We start from the raw sequence: 25,706 nt of genomic DNA, 5'->3' as shown, positions 1-25,706 counted from the left end.
TAAGCTCCCTCTACCTATGTTTATTACTCTGAGGCTCCAACAAAACAATGACATTTTGAAAGATTAATTAATTCAACGAGTAATGAATTTTGCCTTACGGAAATGAGTATAGGATGTCCAATTATACCGTCCCATCGAATTTCTTTGATTACGCCACAGCTCATCACCTCCAAAAAAAGGTCGATTCAGAATCTCAGTAGATGCATAAAATTGCAGCACATACCACCAACATTCACATTCTAAAATTCGACGTTATTCATAATTCAGGAAAGAGGGTAATAGAGTGTGTTTCCCGAACAATCTGTTACGATCCGTTTTGGGGCCAGAGATGAATGCAGCATCTCGGTAGATGTGCGTGTGGTCCACACGGCTCGGAGGCTGGAAGCTGCCAAGGAGCCATCGAGGTGTGACCCGTCCCGTTCTGAGCCAGTGAATGAATTTAACACTAGCTGCTTAGGATGTCTCGTTGAGTCATTGCTTGAAAAATAAACTGCGAACTATGAATTCTTACTCTAACATATGAGGGATCGCGTTACTTGTCATCTATTGGTTATTTCGGGGTCTGGATAATATTGTATGTATTATTGTTGAGTATTGGATTCCAAGAATTTCTGGAGTCAATATGATAAGTAAGTCCAACTCAATCATTTGAGACCATTATCGGCTCAAAATCAAACATAAAAATAAAAAAATTCAATCCAACTTGAGAACTCCCTGAGTTTACGTTTTAAAATTTATAAAACTTTTATTATATGTAGGGATTCATCAAGCCAAGTAGCTTGACGTTTCAACCAACTAACGTGTGTTTTTTTTCGAGGTATATAATTTTAAGTTGGTATTACTGTTCAAGATGGCGACCGATTTAACAGCTGTCAAGTGATTTATTCACAGTTTGGTTTGGCAATTCATCAGGAATAGACTCGCGCCTGAACAACGCTCGCAAATAGTGCAATTTTATTTCGAAAATAATGGTTCTGTGCTGAATACGTATCGCGCACTACGTCCATTTTATTTTGTTTAGCGATAAAGCGCACTTCTGGTTGAATGGCTACGTCAACAAACAAAACTGTCGCATTTGGAGTGAAGCTAATCCTCAAGTGTATGTCGAAACACCTTTACATCCAGAAACACTGACTGTTTGGTGCGCTTTATGGGCTGGTGGAATCATTGGTCCGTACTTCTTCAAAAACGATGATGGCCAGAACGTTACAGTCAATAGTGATCGGTATAGAGCCATGATTACTAACTTCTTCATTCCTGAATTGAACAACCTTGATGTCCAGGACCTGTGGTTCCAACAAGACGACGCAACATGTCACACAGCTCGTGCCACAATCGATTTATTGAAAGACACGTTTGGTGACCGCCTAATTTCACGTTTTGGACCTGTGAATTGGCCTCCAAGATCTTGTGATTTAACACCGCTAGACTACTTTCTGTGGGGCTCTGTAAAGTCATTGGTCTATGCGGATAAGCCACAAACCCTTGACCATTTGGAAGACAACATTCGCCGTGTTATTGCCGATATACGGTCACAAATATTGGAAAAAGTCATCGAAAATTGGACGTCCAGATTGGACTACATCCGAGCCAGCCGTGGCGGTCATATGCCAGAAATCATATTTAAAATATAATACCACAAGATTATCTTGCGGATAAATGAAATTCATGTTAATCGAATAATCCATCGTTGTTTTATTGCAATTTAAAGTTCTATAGCTCTAAAAAAACAACCTTCATTATTGTTGAGTATTGGATTCCAAAAATTTCTGAAGTCAATATGATACGTAAGTCCAACCCGAAAAACCATTTCAATGCCTTGTTAAGCGCCTATCGTCCATTTTTAATAACTGTGTAGTTAGTAGTTACTACTATGAATAATTCAAAAAGGTGACAGCTTTTCTTAATGAAAACTCTTATTGGAGACCTTCTATTTATCTATAGCAGAAAAGCTTAAGATCCGTTGACACTACTTTTCTGGAATCTTCACAGAGTTAAAAATCCCCAATCTCCTCTAAATGCCCAATTACCAAATTCCCCAAATGATCATCTCCATCCTACGTTCAATCTTCTCCATTCAAAAGGTTCATCGAAACAAATACAAGCCTATTATTATCTTTGGATCCCATTCAATGTTCTCAGTCCCAAAGGATTAGCCGACACTGGAATCCTCTCGCCCCAAAAAAGATTGATACTGTAATCTTCCCTGCAAATCCTGACCCCAGACTTACGCTCCCGAGGTCTCGTACATATTATCATACTATTATGACGTGTCACAAGATGATCTACGACTCAACTAACTCGTCCGAACTTACAACCGTAACTTTACAGACGACAGGAGTCGTTATTTTCCTGGAAACCTGCTATTTTTCGTTGTGTTTACCGTTATTTCTTCGAATGGGAAGAGATTTGATAATTGGGTTATTCCTTGGGTGAGAGAATTAATTTGCAAAGGAATATGATGCTGAAATTCAGAAGAATAGCATCTGCATCTGCTTTTCTCGATAGGTTATTATTATATACATATATAACGGGTGTTTTTTTTCGAGGTATATAACTTTAAGTTGGCATTACTGTTCAAGATGGCGATTTAACAGCTGTCAAGATATTTATTCTCACTTTGGTTTGGCAATTCATCATGAATAGACTCACGCCTGAACAACGCTTGAAAATAGTGCAATTTTATTTCGAATATAATGGTTTAGAATTGTGTTTAGCGATGAAGCGCACTTCTGGTTGAATGACTACGTCAACAAACGAAACTGCCGCATTTGGAGTGAAGCTAATCCTCAAGTGTATGTCGAAACACCGTTACATCCAGAAAAACTGACTGTTTGGTGCGCTTTATGGGCTGGTGGAATCATTGGTCCGTACTTCTTCAAAAACGATGATGACCAGAACGTTACTGTCAATGGTGATCGGTATAGAGCCATGATTACTAACTTTTTCATTCCTGAATTGAACAACCATGATGTCCAAGAGCTGTGGTTCCAAGAAGACGGCGCAACATGGCACACAGCTCATGCCACAATCGATGTATTGAAAGACACGTTTGGTGACCGCCTAATTTCACGTTTTGAACCTGTGAATTGGCCTCCAAGATCTTGTGATTTAACACCGCTAGTATACTTTCTGTGGGGCTATGTAAAGTCATTGGACTATGCGGATAAGCCACAAACCCTTGACCATTTGGAAGACAACATTCGCCGTGTTATTGCCGATATACGGCCACAAATGTTGGAAAAAGTCATCGAAAATTGGACGTCCAGATTGGACTACATCCGAGCCAGCCGTGGCGGTCATATGCCAGAAATCATATTTGAAATGTAATGCCACAGCCCACAAGATTATCTTGCGCATAAATAAAATTCATGTCAATCGAATAATCCATCGTTGTTTAATTGCAATTCAAAGTTCTATAGCTCTAAAAAAACACCCTTTAGAACAAATTTCATTCCAATATAATTACTGGACCTTCCTTTTATGAGTTGAATACAACATCCTTCAAATGTCTTCCGCGTGCTTCATGTCAAATTTGATGGTTCATGTTGGGGACAAAATTTGCTTACTGGAAATGACATAATAAATGCTCCTCCGATCTATGTTTATTACTCTGAGGATAACCCCAATAATGATAAATTTGGACTATCAAACGAGCTTGTCAATAATAATTGAAAGGAACGTAATTTGATTTTCATTTTCAATTTGGTCGAATCGGTATTTTAATGATTGGGAAAACAAAATTGTCAACATAACAGTTGCATTCAAACGTTTAATACACCATGAACATCAAAATTCTAAACCATATCACTCTATTTCTCCATCCCTCAAAACAGAATGTTCCCATCGACTCAACATCAAAGCATGCACAACAAAAAGAACCCGACATCAATATAAGCGATTGTTTTTCCCTGCACCGGAAAACACCTGATGACGTAAAAAATGGCCATATGAATCGCGACAGTAAATCTGAAGTCGGCAGCATACAAAGTACAAATTAATTCTTATTGACATAAATGAAAATAGAAGTGGTTGGACGAGTTCATCAGTAGGATGCCAGAAGATCTACCGCGGCATCACTCACACTGATGGCTATATAAAGTCCGCAGGAGTAGCTCGAGATGAGACCCAATTTCGAATTGATACAGACTGAGAGGCTGTTTTTTTGCAGAGACGATGCGACCGACTGTTTTTCTTGTAAACACGGAAAGGGACTAGAGAGATTCGCAGATTAGATCTGGATCTGTATTCTGCTTATGTAATTCAGCGTTGAACCAGGTGGTATTTCTTTGATTCTGTTGCGTTTTTTTATGGTCACAGCGTGAATCCACTGCTGTAGTCTTTCAGGGGGTTTTTCATTATATGAAGTGAGCAAAGGGTACCTACCTCCTGGTTTTGAAATGATTGTTACTCTGTTGTTTTGTTCAGGAAATGAATTAATTTAAGGAGGAATGTTGATACTTACTTGCTCTTCATGAAAACACCACCAGTTTTATACCTTTTTTTTCTCGTTAGTACCAAACTTCAAATCTTCTGTCTGCAAGCAAAACAATGCTTTGACAAGTGTTATTCAGACTCGATTGTGTATAGAAATTAAAAAAGTCCTCAAAAGTATCGGGTGTTTTTTTTCGAGGTATATAACTTTAAGTTGGCATTACTGTTCAATATGGCGACCGATTCAACAGCTGTCAAGTGATTTATTCTTAGTTTGGTTTGGCAATTCATCATGAATAGACTCACGCCTGAACAACGCTTGCAAATAGTACAATTTCATTTCGAAAATAATGGTTCTGTACGGAATACGTATCACGCACTACATCCATTTTATTTTGTTTAGCGATGAAGCGCACTTCTGGTTGAATGGCTACGTCAACAAACAAAACTGCCGCATTTGGAGTGAAGCTAATCCTCAATTGTATGTCGAAACACCGTTACATCCAGAAAAACTGACTGTTTGGTGCGCTTTATGGGCTGGAGGAATCATTAGTCCGTACTTCATCAAAAACGATGATGGCCAGAACGTTACAGTCAATGGTGGTCGGTATAGAGCCATGATTACTAACTTTTTCATTCCTGAATTGAACAACCATGATGTCCAGGAGCTGTGGTTCCAACAAGACGGCGCAACATGTCACACAGCTCGTGCCACAATCGATTTATTGAAAGACACGTTTGGTGACCGCCTAATCTCACGTTTTGGACCTGTGAATTGGCCTCCAAGATCTTGTGATTTAACACCGCTAGACTACTTTCTGTGGGGCTATGTAAAGTCATTGGTCTATGCGGATAAGCCACAAACTCTTGACCATTTGGAACACTACATTCGCCGTGTTATTGCCGATATACGGCCACAAATGTTGGAAAAAGTCATCGAAAATTGGACGTCCAGATTGGACTACATCCGAGCCAGCCGTGGCGGTCATATGCCAGAAATCATATTTAAAATGTAATGCCACAAAATTATCTTGCGGATAAATAAAATTCATGTCAATCGAATAATCCATCGTTGTTTTATTGCAATTTAAAGTTCTATAGCTCTAAAAAAAACACCCTTTACTATTGGAAGTAAAAATTCTCTGCGTTGAAGCTTAATTCTCATAATTGTAAAAGTTTACTTTTTTTATTTCTTGCCTTTTAAGCTGAGGAAATGTAAAACTATTAAATATTCGAATCTACCGTTGTGCAGGTACTACAGATCCTTCCTCTTTGAAATATATGACTCAATAACTCCAAATCGAGAAGCTACACACCAAGGAGTTGCTGTTGGGGTGAAGAGGTGACTCACGAATAATTCGTGGGATGTGAAATGAGCCTCATCACTTGTGCAGATGCGTACATCAAAATCTTCACCTTGTTGGCAGACTCTTGGCTGTAACTGTTAGATGATCCACATCTTGTAAGAGCGAATCTTCAAATTGTTCTACAAGATCCACTCACGACTCTCGTATGAAGATTGTAACACTCTTCGATTTTTTTTTCTCCTTACATTACGAAGAGGTCCAAAAAATTTTTATTGCTGGAAGCCTCAGTCATTTAAGGATTGTTTTACGTCTGGGAGCAGCCACATGTCTGGACGAAAAAGTCAGCTTGTACTGTTATAATAATGCTTTTACACAAACAAACATACGACAATGCATCGTCCACTGTAGGATTGTTACTGAATCCCTACTTTCCTCTCCATACTACCACCACCCTGTCTGTACCACTCTTTTCAAAATCTTCAGGTTTCCATAGCTCACTTATACTCGTAAATGAAACTTAATTGAATTAAAGTTTTATTTCATAATTACTTCTATCAAAACAGATTTCCCAGTGATACATATTTTTGCTAATAAATATAGGACGTTGAAATATTATCATTTGCATACGTATTTGATTCACAACTCGACACCAGCGCCTACTAGACATGCTAAATAACCGAACAAGTTCTTTGGCGCCGACAACGTTTCCCTAATTGTCAAAAAAAAAGCACCATCTTCTGAAGACGTCTCAAAGCCATAGTCATGAACGTTTTTAAGACGATTCCAATCACGGCTTACTGTCGGAATGGCATTCCGCATTTCGATTTCTACGCCTCTGTACCGAGCACAGTGCCCAATACGGGTGAGAGGCAACTAATTGAAATTAAGTTCAACTGTGTTGTTGTCGTGGGTGTAGGGCAAAAAGTTGATATACGACCATGCTGGCTGCTTCCTCCTTCGCTGTACGTATATTATGCATTCAATGGACAGTTCCAACGCTAGAAAGTGTAAATCTGTTCGCAGATAACTTAATTTATGTATACGCCACGAAGTCCATCATGGACCAAAGTTTGAACTGTTTATCGACGAGTAAAATGTGTTGAGATATTTATGCTGCAGGACTTCTAACGAATTCGCATGGAATGGTACCATTCAGGTGTCTTGCAGGACTCGCTTTCAATGCAGTGAACTTGTATTGACATAAGAAGTTAAAAGTAAAAATCTGCAATTTTCGAAAAAAATGGATGAAATTCCCGAGGCTGCAACTTCTCCTAGGCATGAGCTACGCTCTTGAAACCTCACTATGTTTCAGATCAGAACCTGATGTTCAAAAAACGTTTGCATTTTAGGGATCTGTGACGAATAATTTAGGAGATATAACGATTTTTGGATGGAAATTCAATTTTTCCCCAAATTTCGAGTTTGAATTTCCTCAAAACTGTGAGGTCTATGCAAAATCGGTGAGCAGTGCCAGAATTGACGATCCCTTATTAGCCGAATTTCGAAAATTTTTGTCGAAAAATTTCCATAAAATTTTCCTTAAAAAATTGAAAAAAAACAAAAGTTCCTTCATGGAAAAATTGTATCATTTTATTGATTGATTCGAGTATGTAGATCGCGAAAATGCTCGCAGTTCGGCGATCAGTGCATTATTTCAGAGATTATAGGTAAAAATCTGAAATTTTCGAGTAAAATTGACAATATTCCTGAGGCTGCAACTTCTCCTGGACGCAAGCTACGCCCTTGAAACCTCAGTATGTTTTAGATCGGAACATGATGATTGGAAGCGTTTTTATTTGAGCGGTCTGTGACGAATAATTCAGGAGATATAACGATTTTTGGATGGAAATTCAATTTTTTCCCTGATTTCGATTTCGAATTTCCTCAAAACTGTGAGGTTTACGCAACATCGGTGAGCGGTGCCAGAATTGACGATTCCTGATAAGCCGAATTTCGATCTCACCTGAAAAATTTATTGTCGAAAAATTTAAAATGGATGAAATTCCCAAGGCTGCAACTTCTCCTGGACGTAAGCTATGCCTTTGAAACAAACCTCTCTATGTTTCAAATCAGAACCCGATGTTCAAAAAAAGTTTTTAACATGTAAATATTGCGTATACTCCCCTTATCTAAAGGGTGTTTTTTTAGAGCTCTAGAACTTTAAATTGCAATAAAACAACGATAGATTATTCGATTGACATTAATTTTATTTATCCGCAAAATAATCTTGTGGCATTACATTTTAATTATGATTTTTGGCATATGACCACCACGGCTGGCTCGGATGTAGTCCAATCTGGACGTTCATGGCTGACACGAGTCTTGATCAAGTAATGCCTCCAATTCTACATCTCCGAAAACCTTCTCTCTTCCACCAGCATGCTGATCTTCGATGTCAAAATCACCGTTCTCAAAGCGTTGAAGCCACACTCGGCATGTTCTTTCACTGATAACGGCCGCACCATAGGTATTTGAGAGCATTCGATGAGCCGCAGCCATATATTTCTTCATATTAAAGCAGAAAGTTGAAATCTCCCGCAAATGACGAGAATTTGGCTCGTAAGCTGTCATGTTCAATCGAGAATAACTTTATGATGCAGTCACAAATCGATTGAAATTTCGATGGCGTTTACAAATACCTAAGTTTATTGTATGACATCTACGATCTATCTATAGAAAAACGGCGGAAGCAAAGTTGTACACCAAATACATTTTTCAACAAAAAAAAAGAAGAATGTACATAACTTAGGAAATAACGTGTTTTAAATATACAGTTTTGTGGCCTTCAATTACCCAATTGTTGTGCTCAGTAACTCTCTACCCCACGTCAGTCCTCTCACAATTTTTGCTGATTTTTTAATCAGGGACCGTATTCTCGACAAGTGATCTTTCAAAACGTATACGTTCTTTCAGTGCTCTGAACACTGAACGAACGTATACGTTTTGAAAGAACACTTGTCTAGAATACGGTCCCAGACTGGAGTTTCCCTGTCGAAAATGTTCACTTCTTTCGTCATCCTGCCCTGATGATGATTTATGCTCTGTGAACCTTCCGTTCATAGAATCATCAACATTACTCTTCCTCCAACTTGATAGGAGTAATAACGATGCATAATACCGCACATCAGTCCATTTTAAAATATCTCGAAAGCATTATCAATAAAGATAAACCTCGTTGACATATTCTGCGCCCAGCTATATGCAAATATGACTCGAATCGTAATCAAGGTTCGGATTTTCTAGTCCCATCTGACTACCGAACGATCACGGGACAAATACGAGTCGAAATTCGACTTGACAGGCCCATTTATCACACGCGTCCTGCTCTCCACTTATAATTATGCAGATGGGGAGGGGGAAGATGATGGGACTTCCAAGGAAGAGAAAACTCCGGGCCAAAATGTTGAAATCGAGCACAATAAAGTGAATATTTTCAATTTGAGTTCATATTTACCAATAAAATAGTTATCAAAGTAATGGAATTCAAAGAGACTGCCAAATTTGCAAATTAACGCCACTAGGCTCTATACCGTCACTTGGAAGTAACAGGTTTTTCAATAAGAGGTTTCAATTTGATATCAAAAAAATAGGTTAATTTTAAGAGAAATCAATGCAATTATCAAGCCAAGTAACTTGACATTTTAACCAACCTCTTGACTTGAAAATCCAGCTCGTGAAAAATTACATACTTGACTTGACTTGATTTTAGATATTCATTGCTTGACTAGATATCAAGCTATTTGATTTTACTTGAGCTTGATATGCACGCGTCGCACGGCATATATTTCTGCAATCTCGTGCGCGCTTAGACTAAATAAAGGCATTCCTCGAGCGCCGAGAGACTGAAGCATTCGCCAGTGTGACTTTATTAGTAGTTTTCTCATATTTCTATTAAATCAATTGGCAGATTTTGGTAAATCCAGAAATATCTTACTAAACTTGGCCTCAATGGTCAAGGATTTTTTATCAAGCATCGTCAGTTCCTGTTGAAAGACAATTTTCTAGAGCTGCTCTTAATGTTACAAAAACCCGCAATAAGTTAAGCGACAAATCTATAAGATGCTTCATGTGTCTTTTATTCTGGATGGAAAATTATAAAAACCGAACAAAGCCTGGAGGTTTCTTAATTCAAAGAAACTTTATTTTTTCTTATTTTTATTTTGTTATGATATATAGTGATTTCTATTCAACAAATTGATATTTTCGGTTCTTTTTTACGATAAGTTTAATAAATACAAGTGTTTTTCGCAAGGTTCCATTTCATCTCATCATTTTTTATTGATGTAACACTACACAATAAAACTGCTAAAAATCAAATAGCTTATTATTATTCAAGTACTTGATGAAAAAAATACTTGACTTGACTTGAGATTAAAAAGCTGCTACTTGACTTGAGGTTGAGTTGAAATGAAGTCAAGATCAAGTCAAGTAAGTAGCTCGAAAATCAAGCCAAGCCTTGAATCCCTACTGACGTCACTTGGAAGTAACAGGTTTTTCAATAAGAGGTTCCATTTTGACATAAAAAAAGGTTTATTTTATGAGAACTCAATGAGTGCTTCTTTCATTGTGAAGAGAAAGAAAAAATTCTATCTTTGAGGTCTTGAATCGATTGTGGAGCATTGTCATAGATTTTATCTTTCACGTGTGTTAAATCACAAGATCTCGATGGACATTTGTGATCACTTCTTCGAGAAATAACTTTTTCCGTGAAATTGCGAGAAATAGGAGAATATTATTCTTTTATACTGCCGAATTAATTACATTTTGTAGGTTATAGTAATCGATTAGAGAATCTCTACAGAGTACCACAAAAACTCATGTGGCCAACTACTCGATCACTACACGTCAACTGACGAATATTTAACTTTTTACACCGAATAACTTATAAGAACGCGTCGCAAAAACCGTTTATATTCTTTCCTTCCTCTCCTTTCTACGCCAATGGCTTTCAATCAACTTCGCAAAAACCTCAAACTCAATTCGAATATCATCAACACAAATTCCCATTTTTATGTGCCTATTAAATTTTCAAACAATTTTTCTTTCGACCGCAACTATGCAACACGTTATTTTATAACGATTGTTGTGTCTTATCTAGGTCAGTTTGCTTGGAACAATCTCTTCCTAATCATAAGTTCTACTTCTTGAAATGATTTATCGGCTGTTTCATCGGTTCATGTGTCTGTTTGTTCGTCGATTTTTTTTTTCATAGCCGTCCAAATAATTGACTTTTCGACTTCGAATCTAGGACGTTTATGTTGAAGGTTTGTGGCTTTGGATTCCTCTAAATGAGAGTGTACAGACTCGTCTGATTTGGATGTGTTCGTTGATAATGTGAAAACTATGCGTCTGCATAGATAGTCTTATCTATATTTCAACCATAGAGTGATAAACATATAGAGTGTTTTTTTTTCGAGGTATATAACTTTAAGTTCGCATTACTGTTCAAGATGGCGACCGATTTAACAGCTGTCAAGTGATTTATTCTCAGTTTGGTTTGGCAATTCATCATGAATAGACTCACGTCTGAACAACGCTTGCAAATAGTGCAATTCCATTTCGAAAATAATGGTTCTGTGCCGAATACGTATCGCGCACTACGTCGAATAGCGATGAAGCGCACTTCTGGTTGAATGGCTACGTCATCAAACAAAACTGCCGCATTTGAAGTGAAGCTAATCCTGTAACGGTATTTCGACATACACTTGAGGATTAGATTCACTCCAAATGCGGCAGTTTTGTTTGTTGACGTAGCCATTCAACCAGAAGTGCGCTTCATCGCTAAACAAAATAAAATGGACACCTCAAGAAACAAAGTTCACATAGCGAAGCTCCGAAGCCTTCTCTACCAACATCCTCAATCGTACACAAAAACCACATTCCCATTCCCAAATCGTAACAAAGACGCTCAGAGGAAATCCTAAATCCGATAAAGAAAAAAACACACACAAGCAGCACAATCTTCGTTACTGAGATTCTTGATGTCGATCCAAAACATCAATTTCAAGCTCGTTGCAAAATTTCAAGCCTTAGACAAATCACGAAAAATATTGGAATAGAAACACCCAATATTCCTGCTAATTCAAAAGAGATCGGGTTGAGGCATCGCAGGTATATTAAAGGAATATCGATATTCTTCTTGAGTTTATTATGGTTTCAACACATGAGATGACGAGTTCGCAGAAAATTCTTCTTTTTTGCACCTACAAACATGTCTTCAAATTCGTTACTCGAGAACGAGTAAACACCTCAAGAAACAAAGTTCACATAGCGAAGCTCCAAATCCTCTTCTCCCAACATCCTCAATCGTACACAAAAACCACATTCCCATACCCAAATCGAAACCAAGACGTTCAGAGGAAATCCTAAATCCGATAAAGAAACACATACACACACAAGCAGCAACACCATACCATATTCGTTACCTTGAGATAGCCGGCAATGGGTATATCGTACCCATCGTGGTACGACGATATCGAGTCGACGAATTTCCCACTACCTGATACTACAGGGGTATCGGAATTACAGACGCGGGTGTCGATTACATCTGGGAGACTCCGTATCCACCAGATCACGTGAACGAGATCTACAAGTTACAAGTTGTCGACTTGTTGACTGTATTAATTCTATTCGGAGAGCCGACTTTATGAATGGGATCCAGTTTTGAATAACACGTTTTCTGTAATCGTATCGGAAGACTGCGGTGTCGGTGACGGCGCAAAAAAAAACGCGCGTTTTCTTCGCGTGATGTTGGTACGGATGTGTCGGTGGGGTTTTCGAGGTAATAAACATAGATAGAGGGAGCATATGTCGTTTTCAGTGAGCGAATTTTGTCCCCAACATGAACTGTCAAATTTGACATGAAGCGCGCGGAAATGAAAATATATCAGAGATACGATATTTCACTCAATTCGCGAGTTTCGTCACAATGAACGCACTTCTTATGCCCCATAGTGAATCAACGTTTCGTATTAACTCAAAATATATTGAAATAAATACCTAAATATATCAGAAATTTAGAAAACAAACTTCAAGCGCGCCAAACGACGTGAAACAATCGATGACAGTAAAAGAGCAAAAGTTGCCAAACCTTGGATTTCAGTAGGTACATACAGAAAATAATAAATATTCTGCTTATTATAAATTCGACAATTAGGAAATATATCGGGTTCCAAATATTCAAATTTGCATATTTAATCGGGAATCACTCAAATAAATATATTTCGTTCAATGTAATATAAGTTCATGATGATATAGTAAAATTGTGGATTTGAAAATATATCACAATCGAGCAACGTAATCTAACCATGTTGGGGACATGTAAAAATTGCGTATACTTCCTCTATCTATGTTTTATACTCTATGACTTATGATTAGGTTGGGTTAGGTTAGGTTAGAGTTAGTACTCATTTTAGATTAAATGGTTATATATCCAGCCTTTCTGAACATCGAAAAAACGTCTCTCTAATTGAAAATCATAATGTATTCATATGCCGCACAGAACATTTTCTTTGACATTTCTGCTTACAAAGATTCAACACGTTTCTACAAGTTACAATATTCCGTGAAACGTATGGATTTGATCTGGATTCGACCAAGATTATAATTGTCTATCTGTGAGAACCTCTCAGCAGATAGCTCATTTGAGATACTGACCCAATTGTTATCTAACAAAGTCACCACGCTTCGCTATGTAGAGGTGTATAAGGCAGGGACCTCTGAATTGATCTACTGATATCCCACCGAGAGCAAAATTTCTTGCGAACTTCGTTTCAAAAAGTCATTTCTGTCATTTTTCTGATCGGTCCCATAATTTTGAATAGCTCAATAAAGTTACTTACTTCAAAGATAAGAAGTATAACACAGCAAATTTTCAATTCCGAAATTATATTTATATTATTTAGAAAAATTACCAGTAGGTACAATGATTTCTAAACATCCTGTATCATTCTTTTTTCAATTACTCCCGCCAAATGCTAAATCGTAAAGTCCCTCAACAAAACGCTCGCGTATGATGCTGCGACCTCGTGGAAAAGTTTCGAATCTCCAACGAAACTCAACTTCAACAGCATCCAGGACAGGATCACGCTCAGGATCTGTATGAGTGGGGACACTTCAGTCTTCTTCGAATCTCCTCTCCTTATAGAACTGAATTTACTGAATGGACGCAGGCGTTCACAAATCCCCAATTTCGACCAATGAATCTGATGGGGGTGGCCAAGAGACGCTTGCGCCCTAAAACTCACCCCTAATGCGTCCCAGCCACCCTCCGACTTGTGTGCGGCAGAGTTCTCCGGCGAGATCGGATAGTCTTGGTCGAAGAAATCCCAATTGAATTTTTTGTTTCAGTTGGACATTTGTTTCGTTCGGGATTTCTGTAACGAATGATTGTATTGGCTGTTGATTCATATTTTCTGAATCTTGACATGTTTCGCTTCGTCAGATATTTAAATTGTGCCAATACTGGATTTGTTCTCAAATATTTCCAAAACTTGTCTGGACTTTAAATCTAATAATGTAAAAGAATTCATAAACGCTTTTTAATGTGTTTTGTTCAATCGACACTCTTTCAGAATTATATTTGAATCAAACATCCCCTTAATACATATTTGAAATGATCATTTCGAAGATGGAAAAGTTTCTATATGTATATATCTACTATTTTATATTTCAGTTTCTTCAAAATTTCGTTATGAAAATACGAAATGCACTGAAGTGAAGTCGAGAGTTTTTATACTTATGTTCGAATTCGTAAAAATGTATTCTTTCACGAAATTTTTCATAAACCGTCAAACTATTATTTCCCAAATAACAGCCAATATTCCGTTCGAAATCAGACATTTGAAATCCCAACTTCAACCCCAATTTGAAGGTCACGGAAATATGTTTTTTTTTATATGCCTCTCGAATTTTCTATGGTTTTGGTTTATGAGCAATTGACATGGAATTTTGCAAGAGGTTTTAAATTGGCATTCTACATCCAATTGCAAATTTTTATTCAAATCGAAATTGCAGTTTTGAAATTAACATTAATTTTTTCAATAAAAGCTGCTTTCTCTAACCATTAACCCCAGAAAAATGTAGTATTTCTTTCATTCTTCATTCTTAATCGAAAAAAAATTAAGCAAATCAGTTGAAATATATTCAGTGGTTCAGAGATTTAGCAGAAAATCTTGATTATATTCTTCTTTGTGAAAACTACATAGCTGAATTAATGGATAACTCTCTTGTCTCTTTATCGATTAACTTTATATCAGTGAAATTTAAAGGAGATATTCTCAGAAACCAAAATTTAACAAAACAAAATCATCCAATCATACTATCTATTCGAAATTCGGCAAGAAAATGCGTTTTAGCATTCGAACACAAATTTCTAAATTTTAGCTCAGTAGGTTGAAAGTCATTTCTAATATTGAAGAAATTGAATTTCTCACAACTAACAGAATTTTCCCATCAACCCTAAGCCTAAATTCTCTAGTACATCAGAATTCGAACCAAGTCCGCCAAATTCCACACACGACCGGATTTCCCGGACCGGACAAATCCTCCCTCAAAACCACCTCCATTATACGGTGAAACAAGAATCACAATCTGAATCAAATACCCGTACATATGATACCCGGTGTACCGTGTCCGCCAAAGAATGCAGCACTGGAAATAACAAAAAAAAGGTAATCCAATATATGTAAACTCGACCATATCTTAGGTGACATGGCAGATAAGGTGGAAAGGGAACTGCCGTATACTTTTGGATTGGTTACCCTTTAGGTATGCCAGCATAACTTTATGACATCCCAGAATGACAATCCTGGCTCCGCCCCTCTCTGCCCGAAAGGACCCGCTCCTGCTCCAGGCTAGTCCCTGATTGTACCGCGCCCGCGTTACTCCAATCCGTGTGCCGTCGCTCAGCCTAATCTAGTCATTCAGTCTTCCCTACGCCTCTAATTAAACGTTTCGGCCCTACGAGACATCTTCAGAACCGACCCGCCGGTAAATCCGTTAAGAGCGAACATAAACGGAGTCACCGTTTTTTTTCGAGATTTTTTTATTTGGAAATGGTGATTTCGAGTGACTTTGAGTGCGCCGGCATGGGCATATCAGTGTGTTATGTTTAGGAGAGTTTTGTGAGACACCCTGTACAAGTGAGAGTGTCAGTAGTCAAGCTGGAGTCATCAAGTTTTGCGGCTTCTTTGCTTTCGTTAAGAACGAGAACAGCGATGGACTTGACAACAGCCTATCGGTATAATCAGAATATGATGGAATATTACACATGTAAGGTTTAGTTTTTATGGGAATATTGTATGCTGAGGATATTGCAAAAGTTCTTACTAACGTTGATTCAAATGTATTGGTTTATCATGAAAAAACATTGAATAATCTCCAATTAGATTGAAAGACTACCACATAATCAAAGTCTCTGAATTATTTTAATGGATTTTTAAAATAATAAATAGGTACCTTTATGGGGAAGTATAGTTTCACACAGAAACTTATTTCAATTAAGAATTCATCAAAACATATTCTAGCAGAATTAAGAGTAAACATTCACAAATGAAACTTTTTTAAAAAACGAAATGAATGATTTTATTTCCTTACAATCTTAATATCATAAAATGATTCTAAATTTGATATTATCTGTGTCCATAAGGAAATTATTTCAATTGATGTTGAATGTTTTTCTCTTCTGAGAGCATTTCAATATAGGAATTGTTTCATTACTCGAAGTGGTTTTTTTATTTCTTCTAAAACATCCTATAGCTTATATTCATTTTACGACAGAATTCTTTTTTTGGTATGTACAAGCATTAAAAAAATATTACATACTACCAATTGATCCCTACTAAACATGTGGTGTTTTCCAATAGGAATGATGCTATAGTTGAAATGGTTATAATGACAACACTGAATATCATTTGTTGATACTTCTTATGTCATTTGTGTTAAATTATTTCATCAAAATTAGTCGTTATTTGGGAATACTGAGAAAAATGTGAAAATTCTTGAACGACAGTACCTATTCAGTTAATTGACTCACTATTCATCGTATTGTATAAAAATTTGAAAGTGAATTTTCTCTATACAAAACGAGGAATAGTGAGTTAATCAACTGAATAATGTCGTCAAAGAATTATTCTCGAATTACTCTCAGTATTCACAAATGAGCACTCATCTTGATAAAACAATCCAAAAATTTCAAAACGTCGTTCAAGCATGATTAAATGTAATAACCTATAGTGAACACAAATGACATAAGAAATGTCACAAAATAAAACACAGTGTTGCTGTTATAACCATTTAAAATTGAATAATTCCTATTGAAAAACCCTTCAGCAACAACAATTATATTTCCATTGCTCAATTAACTAATAATCGTGCGAAATCTCAAGATCAAGAAGTTGAATTTTTCATTTCAAGTCTGTTTCTTTCTGATCCACAGCATAAACTTTTCATATTCACTACAGAACGCTCTGGATCAATTTGGATTAAGCCTCGTCCACTAATATTAAAAACTTCGAGTAAAAGTTCTCCTAGATTCGAAACACTTTCAAAAATCAATCATAAAACTGCCAAAGAAGCTTATCAATAACAACATCATTCGGATATAAAAGAATCTTTCCTGCAAATTTCCCTTAGAAATAGATAAATTCTTTCACAACAAGCGTTGCACGTGACGTCATCGATGACGTATTTGGCGGCCTCTTTTATTTTAACTCTTCTGAATGTTATTTTAATCTGAGTAATGTCAGAGGGTTAAAAAATCAATGAAAAATCCTATTTGTGAATGTTTCAAACAAACAATTCAACTCAAATCAGAGCACAACTATTCGATGACGAAATTTTTTTGGCGGTTCACCTGTCCGTTGCGTTGTTTGACCCGTAGCTAATCAAAGGACAAAATGAAGAGGAAATGGTCGCTAGGTACTGGCTGAACAGTTACATTTAATTAGGCACTAGTGGACGTACAGCTCGGGTATTACATTTGATGACCGTCATCACAGAGATACCTCGAACCGGCTAAAAATGTCATTAGGGACAAAATATCGTGAGAGGAAAAAAAAGATTTGTCATTGCGAGTATTAAAACCAGGACGTTGGTAAGTCTGATTCGCCGGTCAAACATGTGATTTCGAGCACGTAATTGTAATTGGTACGTTTAATCAACCTCATTAAATTTTGGTTTTACGAGACTCGGATCGGCGCAAAAAAAAATTGTTGGGAATTTGGAATATTCTGAATGACAGCCTTCACCGAGTGTAGGTACTGTTATTGTACTGTCATAGGTTGGGATTTATGCAGTATTACAGCATTGAGAACCAGTTTTGTTATTTTCAATGAATTACTTCATTTTTTGGGCCGACAATCGTTTTGACAAATATTCATTCTTGAAGGATCTGAATATCTCTAATTTTTATAGATATATTCAGTGAGATACTACGAAATTACGAACTATTTCAAATCAGCATATTCTCTGAGAGAAAAATCATTCTCCAGTTCCATTGAAACTCTGATCCTTACTCGAACACTTCCTTATCTTCATCACAATCTCATCCAATCCCTTTTGTAACCTCCTGGGATTCTATCAGTAGTCTTCATCTCGCATCCAACACTCTAATCTTTATTGATGTATAAGCCAATTTGGGTCTGCGCAATTGATATACAATCGCCTAATATAACGTCTCTACCCCTACACTTCTGTTGTAATTCATCACTTTATCGGTGTACTCTCTATACAGCCCTCCCCAAAACATTAAACACATGTTGTGATACTTATCTGCTTATCTGATTATTTACCACTTGAAACAGGGCGCTGAACAGGCTGCAAAAACAAGGGATGCCCCCCGTATACAATGCGCTGCTTTCACCTAATTAGTTGATCGTCATTTGATGCATCTTGATTTGTATCTGTTCCGATTTAGAGGAGTGTGGACAAAATGGAAAATTGAAGGATTTTGAATTTTCAACTTCGGATTTCGAGTTTATTGCAAATTTGCAAAACTTTGTTGTGTGTTTGAATTGTTTGATTGTAACATTTGCAAATAGGATTTTTCAAAGATTTTTAACCCTCCGAAATAACTCATATTCGAATAACATTCAGAAGAGATTGAAATAAAAGAGGCCGCCAAATGCGTCATCAATGACGTCATGTGTAACGCTTGATGTGAAAGAATTTATTTCCAAGGAATATCTGCAGGAAAGATTGCTTTATATCAAAATGATGTTCTTGTGTTAAGCTTCTTTGACAGTTTTATGATTGATTTTTGAAAGTTTGAAAGTTTTACGAATCAATAAAACTTCTATTCGAAATTTGAATATTAGTGGACGAGGCTAAATCGAAATTGATCTAGAACCTTTTATAGGAAAGATGAAAAGTTGACGCTGTGGATCAGAAAGAAACAGATTTGAGTTGAAAAATTGAACTTTTTGATCTTGAGATTTCGCAAAATTTTCAGTTGATTGAGCAATGGAAATATAATATTTGTTGATAAAGGGTTTTTTAGACAATTGTTTTTTATCATTTCATCTTGAAAAACATCAAAGACAAAATCGGTTCAGCGGTATAGATTTGAATACATAAAACATGGATAAATAGCTGCAAATAAACAATATATAGTTATATTCCAATAAATAATGAATTATTTCACGCCGTTAATCAATTATGAATTTTCTTGACGTTATCACAAAAACAACAAACCGTAACACTTCTATCCTGCATTTGATCAAACGGTTAACTGTACTGCCTTCCCATTTCTTAAACAAATATCTTCATTTCCACTATTTCAGTTCTTCATCAATCTACTCAATCACGACTTGTGGTGGAGGCCACAAAAATACCTCATTTATGTTTCTCCAATAAATAATAGGTTATGATCTCTAGATACAACCTTTCTACCTATTTGCGCAGTTTTATCTATTGAGAATCATTTTCTCAGTCATTATATTATTTTGTTTAAATTCGTTTACTTTAGAAAATCCACCACAAATCAACTTGATACAGAAAGCAATATCGGAAAATACAGTTAGAAGATCGGGTCTCTTTTTTTCAGAGGTTAGAAATTGCACCGTTAGAACGATCTGTTGATTCGAATTACTTGAATCTAAAACAAATAGAGTCGAGTGCTAAAAGAGATTTGGTGAGAAGCCAGAGACATTTGAGCTCTTGTTCGTCTTGAGTTTTGAAAGCTAACCTCTTCTCTAATTCTATGACAAATCCGTTCATTCTGCCATACCTACTTTGTAGAATAAAATCGTTCTGCCAACCAACATTTTTCAATGCAAAAATCACTAAACGATATTTATGGTAATATTCCATGAATTTCAATGAAAATTCAGTGAATTTAAGGAAATAATGTATAATACTCGTACAGAAGATTCATTCTAACACTCGTTCATTAAAATTAGTTGAAGAATATCAATGCCTTCTATACTTACATTATGAATAACTATTATAAGTTGCAAGTGTCAAAATTTCAACTTGATAACCACTGAAATATATGGTCTTTGTTTCTCAATATTCTTCTTCTTTTTTCTTTAATTCTGATTATGCTTGACCTTGAAATAGTTATTCGTGATATAAACATAGAATTTCATCTAGATCGAACCTGAAATCACAGAAATACTGAGTGTTTCTTCTCTTCAGTTTTTCACGGCATATTTTCTTTGGTTCTAATGAGATGATTCTCTTGAAAAAGTTCTAAATTGATATTTTATTTTTAAAATCAGCAAAAACGTGCGACAAAGACAAATTTTATGTAATAATAATATCCTGCAGTAATTTTCGTGGTGACGTACTGAATCATCCAAAACGAGCACTAAAATACGAACATACTAATCACAAATGGAAATGACGCTCATATCCTACAACCATCAATATCCTGCAGTACTTTAATCGCCTATAAAGATGGAAAATCACCCACGCATACCAATGCATAAATTAACAACTTTCTTACGGAACCCAAAAGTGTAACAGTGGTACCAACAATAACCCTGATTTATTAGCTACCATATTCGCCATAAAATTCGACCTGGTATCCTTAACATATCCTTGCCGAAGGCAAGAAAGTTACGGCCAGTAGAAAATGGGAAAAATACGGAAAAAGAAAATAAACAGCTACTTTCAGTTTCGACAAGGATAAAGCGTAGCACTTTTTACGCCAAAAGTATGTCGTCTTACAACGATTGCGATCCATCTTTTGATACCGTGTGCATATTATAGTGGATTGAAACGGAACTTGGTAAATAAATGTACTTGGCTGCACGCTATCTAGGATGATATATAAGCGTACTTAACATGCATCTCACGGTATTCAATTCATCCCGTGGAACGCTAAAGTGTTGTTAACTTAGTTTGATAATTACAAGTACTCATAGCTGGTTATTATTCAGCGAGGTTTTTTTTTAGGTTGCCATGTATAAAACCGCATTTTTGATATTGCGTAGAGTTCAAATAGGTAATTGCATCATGTGGCTAATTGAGAATCACTGTATTTATGCTTTGGGATAATGAAACGTGTGGAAATATGCTGAAAGCGAGCTTATTAGAAGTTATTATATTCCTTTAGGAATTCAAAGGGACTCAAAAAATGAACTAGCTAAGTTAATCGAATAACGTTGCTTTTATACTGACTCAAATTCATTTCTTTTCAATCAAATATCTCCCCAATATGAGCCTTGTTAATTTTTTCCAATAGGCTCTTTGAAAGTGAAAAAGTTTTGAACATTATGAACATCCTGTTTTTTTTTCGAGGTATATCGGGTGTCCCAAGGTGAGTGGCCTATTAGATTATTATGGAAACTATTGATGTTAAAGATTTCAAATTTTGTGGATAGATATTCGGCCATGTAAGGTACATTTTTAAAATAATTTCAAATTTCCAGTGTTGCCGGATGTACGACAATTTGGCAACAACTTTGTTGTTTTGAATGGGACACCGGTATTTCTATTTTTTTATGATACTCCATAAAATATTAAATCTATTTACTCTTACTCTTTCATTCCTATCTTCAACGGTTTTTGAGTTATTAATTATTTTTACAAATTTTAGATTAAATTGGCGTATTACGAAAATGACTCTAGTTCGCTCAATATTTGAGATTTGAGTCAGAAATTTTGCGAGTCGTTAGATATTGATCTGATCTGTGTCACTGCTTTTGAATTATGGTTGTCAATAATACAGGATGGACCAAAAAAAATCATCATTTGCCAAGTTACAAAATTGTAAAAAAGTCTATTTTTTCAAATTAGACACCTAGTATATTTTTCAATTTTTGGAATCAGTAGAACACACTCTACAATTTTTCTATTCACGACCCTATACCTATCTCAACTGGATTCCGAGTTATATGCGTTATATGTGTATATCTTTCTCGAGCCATTATTTATAGAAAAACCTCGGAACAAAAAACCTGTTAGGCAATAATTGTTTATTTTGACATTTATGGATTGAACTGATTCATTGATATATCGATCTGTGAACGACAAGAGAAAATAACAATGCAAAAGAAATTAACGCTTTTTGAATCAATGTGAAATCTAATAAACGCATATAACTCGGAAACCAGTTGAGATAGTATAGTATAGTATAGTATAGTATAGGTATAGGGACGTGAATAGAAAAATTGTAGAGTGTGTTCTACTGATTCCAAAAATTGAAAAATATACTAGGTGTCTAATTTGAAAAAATAGACTTTTTTAAAATTTTGTAACTTGGCAAATGATGATTTTTTTTGATCCGTCCTGTATTATTGACAACCATAATTCAAAAGCAGTGACACAGATCAGATCAATATCTAACGGCTTGCAAAATTTTTGACTTAAATCTCAAATATTGAGCGAACTAGAGTCATTTCCGTAATACGCCAATTTGATTTAAAATTTCGAAAAATAATTAATAACTCAAAAACCGTTAAAGATAGGTATGGAAAAGTAAGAGTGAATAGATTTAATATTTTATGGAGTATCATAAAAAAAATAGAAATACCGGATGTCCCTTTTAAAATAACAAAGTTGTTGCCAAATTGTCGTACATCCGGCAACACTGGAAATGTGAAATTATTTTAAAAATGTACCTTATATGGCCAAATATCTATCCACAAAATTTGAAATCTTTACCATCAATAGTTTCCATAATAATCTAATAGGCCACTTACCTTGGGACACCCGATATAACTTTAAGTTGGCATTACTATTCAAGATGGCGACCGATTCAACAGCTGTCAAGTGATCTATTCTCAGTTTGGTTTGGCAATTCATCATGAATAGACTCACGCCTGAACAACGCTTGTAAATAGTGCAATTTTATTTCGAAAATAATGATTCTGTGCGGAATACGTATCGCGCACTACGTCCATTTAATTTTGTTTAGCGATGAAGCGCACTTCTGGTTGAATGGCTACATCAACAAACAAAACTGCCGCATTTGGAGTGAAGCTAATCCTCAAGTGTATGTCGAAACATCGTTACATCCAGAAAAACTGACTGTTTGGTGCGCTTTATGGGCTGGTGGAATCATTGGTCCGTACTTCTTCAAAAACGATGATGGCCAGAACGTTACAGTCAATGGTGATCAGTATAGAGCCATGATTACTAACTTTTTCATTCCTGAATTGAACAACCATGATGTCCAGGAGCTGTGGTTCCAACAAGACGGCGCAACATGTCACACAGCTCGTGCCACAATCGATTTATTGAAAGACACGTTTGGTGACCGCCTAATTTCACGTTTTGGTCCTGCGAATTGGCCTCCAAGATCTTGTGATTTAATACCCCTAGACTACTTTCTGTGGGGCTATGTAAAGTCATTGGTCTATGCGGATAAGCCACAAACCCTTGACCATTTGGAAGACAACATTCGCCGTGTTATTGCCGATATACGACCACAAATGTTGGAAAAAGTCATCGAAAATTGGACGTCCAGATTGGACTACATCCGAGCCAGCCGTGGCGGTCATATGCCAAAAATCATATTTAAAATGTAATGCCACAAGATTATCTCGCGGATAAATAAAATTCATGTCAATCGAATAATCCATCGTTGTTTTATTGCAATTTAAAGTTCTATAGCTCTAAAAACACGCCCTTTACTAAGATTTGCACTGAAAGCTTATATAATATCCTTGAAATGATAGTTTATAAGACTCTAACAATCTGTTTCACTGAAAACCATATTGATACGATTCAAAATTGATTATGAATTGACAATTCATTGAGTTTATTGTTCAAATATTATTCAAATGAACGAATTCATTCACCGGAAGTTATTTACTCTGAATATTTAAAAAATTTTAAAATATAAAGAAATAGAATTTCGCAATGATTGTTCTCTGATAAAAAGAATGTGTATTGAACAAATTTCTGGGTCAGCGTTAACAAAAATCAATCGGCTCGATCTTAGAACAAGGTGGTCTATCCTAATCAAGTACCAAAACTCACCTAAACATCATCTATGGCTTCTTGGGAATCTCCCTTTGAAATATGCCGCCATCCAGTGCTATCAATTTGAAACAATGACTTCAGCAGGTCTTGATTATTCTGAACCGACTGGTGTAGTGCATGATGATAAAGATCTGAATGATGATACTCTATGAAAACTGATGTCTTTGTATTGAAGTCAATGACATTTGCAAAAACTTATTGGACTTCTTGAAAACTAGATGAATTTCGTTTGAATACTGAACTTTGTTCAGGTTATGTTAGTTGAATCAATTAGGTAAGTTAGGTTTCTGCATGATGATGGTGATGTAAACCATTATACTCTGTGGAATCTAAAGTCTTTGATTTGACCATAGAATGGTCTTCTCGAAATCTAGATAAATTTCCTTTGACTATTAAATTTTGTTCAGGTTAGATTAAGTTAGGTTGTTGCCTGATGATAAAGATCTAAATCATTATATACTCTGTGGAATCTGTGCATTTGATTTCAAGCAAATATTCGCAAGATCATAGAATGAACTTCTTGAGGACTACAAATATTATTATTTACACAATTAGGTTAGGTTAAGATATAGCCAGTGGTAAAAATCTAAATCATGATATTCCATGAGATCTGATGTCTTCACATTGAATCGAATGACATTCGTGAATTCATAGAACGATATTATTGAAGACTGGATGAATTTTCTTCAAATATTCAATTTTTTTTTCCAGGTCATGGTGGAGTAAATCAATTAGGTGGTGTTTTTGTGAATGGTAGACCACTTCCAGATGTAGTTAGGCAAAGAATAGTTGAACTGGCTCACAATGGAGTCCGTCCCTGTGATATTTCAAGGCAGCTTCGAGTATCTCACGGCTGCGTATCAAAAATTCTCTCTAGGTGAGTACAATTTTTTTTTACAGAATTTATTTGAATACTTTTGATTGAAATATATTTTCGTTGGAAGTGGCTGAATTCAGGGGAAAATTTTCTTCATTTCGAATTAACAGCTTGGTTATTTTGGAATTTGAGCTCAATCCAAATGAAATCACAGGACTGTGTAATTGCAATGCTGACTGTAATCATATTGAAGTAATTATATTTATTTTTAGGTTATTACACGTAGTCTTTTAGATGTCCGTTATTATTGCCAAGCCTTATTTTCAATCTTAAATAAGAATCACAAGCTCTCCCAACCATCAATTTTGTGAATTTAATAATTATTGACGACAATATAAAAATTATTATTCGGATTATGTATAATTTTCACTTCACGTCATTCTGAATTCATTATAAGGTTACTATTACCTTCTATTGTATAACCCTATATAATGATAGATAATTTTATGTTATACAGGGTGTTCGGAGAAGAAATGTACAAGTAAAGGAGGTGATTCCTTGATTAATTGAGTTATGTTGTACACATAGAATTTTATCGCAGCAACACCCTTTCAAAGATTGGATTATTTTTTATGTTTGCATTTTTTTCTCGATTATATTCAATTGAATGGTCACGAAATTGTATGGATTGATAAAGTCCGATTTTTATGATTTGC

General features: G+C 35.9%; 1 protein-coding gene across 5 annotated transcripts in view; it reads left to right on the top strand.

The window, feature by feature from the left end:
• The window catches only part of LOC123672681 (paired box protein Pax-5), a 154,401-nt gene that overhangs the window by 76,888 nt on the left and 51,807 nt on the right, over positions 1-25,706 (top strand). For 4 of the 5 annotated variants that reach the window (XM_045606895.1, XM_045606892.1, XM_045606890.1 and 1 more), the window contains exon 4: positions 24,885-25,050. In XM_045606895.1, coding sequence (XP_045462851.1) covers positions 24,885-25,050 — 166 coding nt within the window. Of the gene's footprint in view, positions 1-15,634; positions 16,014-24,884; positions 25,051-25,706 lie in introns of those variants that run through there. The other variant, XM_045606893.1, reaches the window with a different exon arrangement.

Source organism: Harmonia axyridis, chromosome 2 (assembly GCF_914767665.1).
Source record: "Harmonia axyridis chromosome 2, icHarAxyr1.1, whole genome shotgun sequence".
Lineage (NCBI taxonomy): Eukaryota > Metazoa > Arthropoda > Insecta > Coleoptera > Coccinellidae > Harmonia > Harmonia axyridis.
Note: the sequence above shows the minus strand (reverse complement) of the source record. Positions and strands in the feature narration are given on the sequence as shown.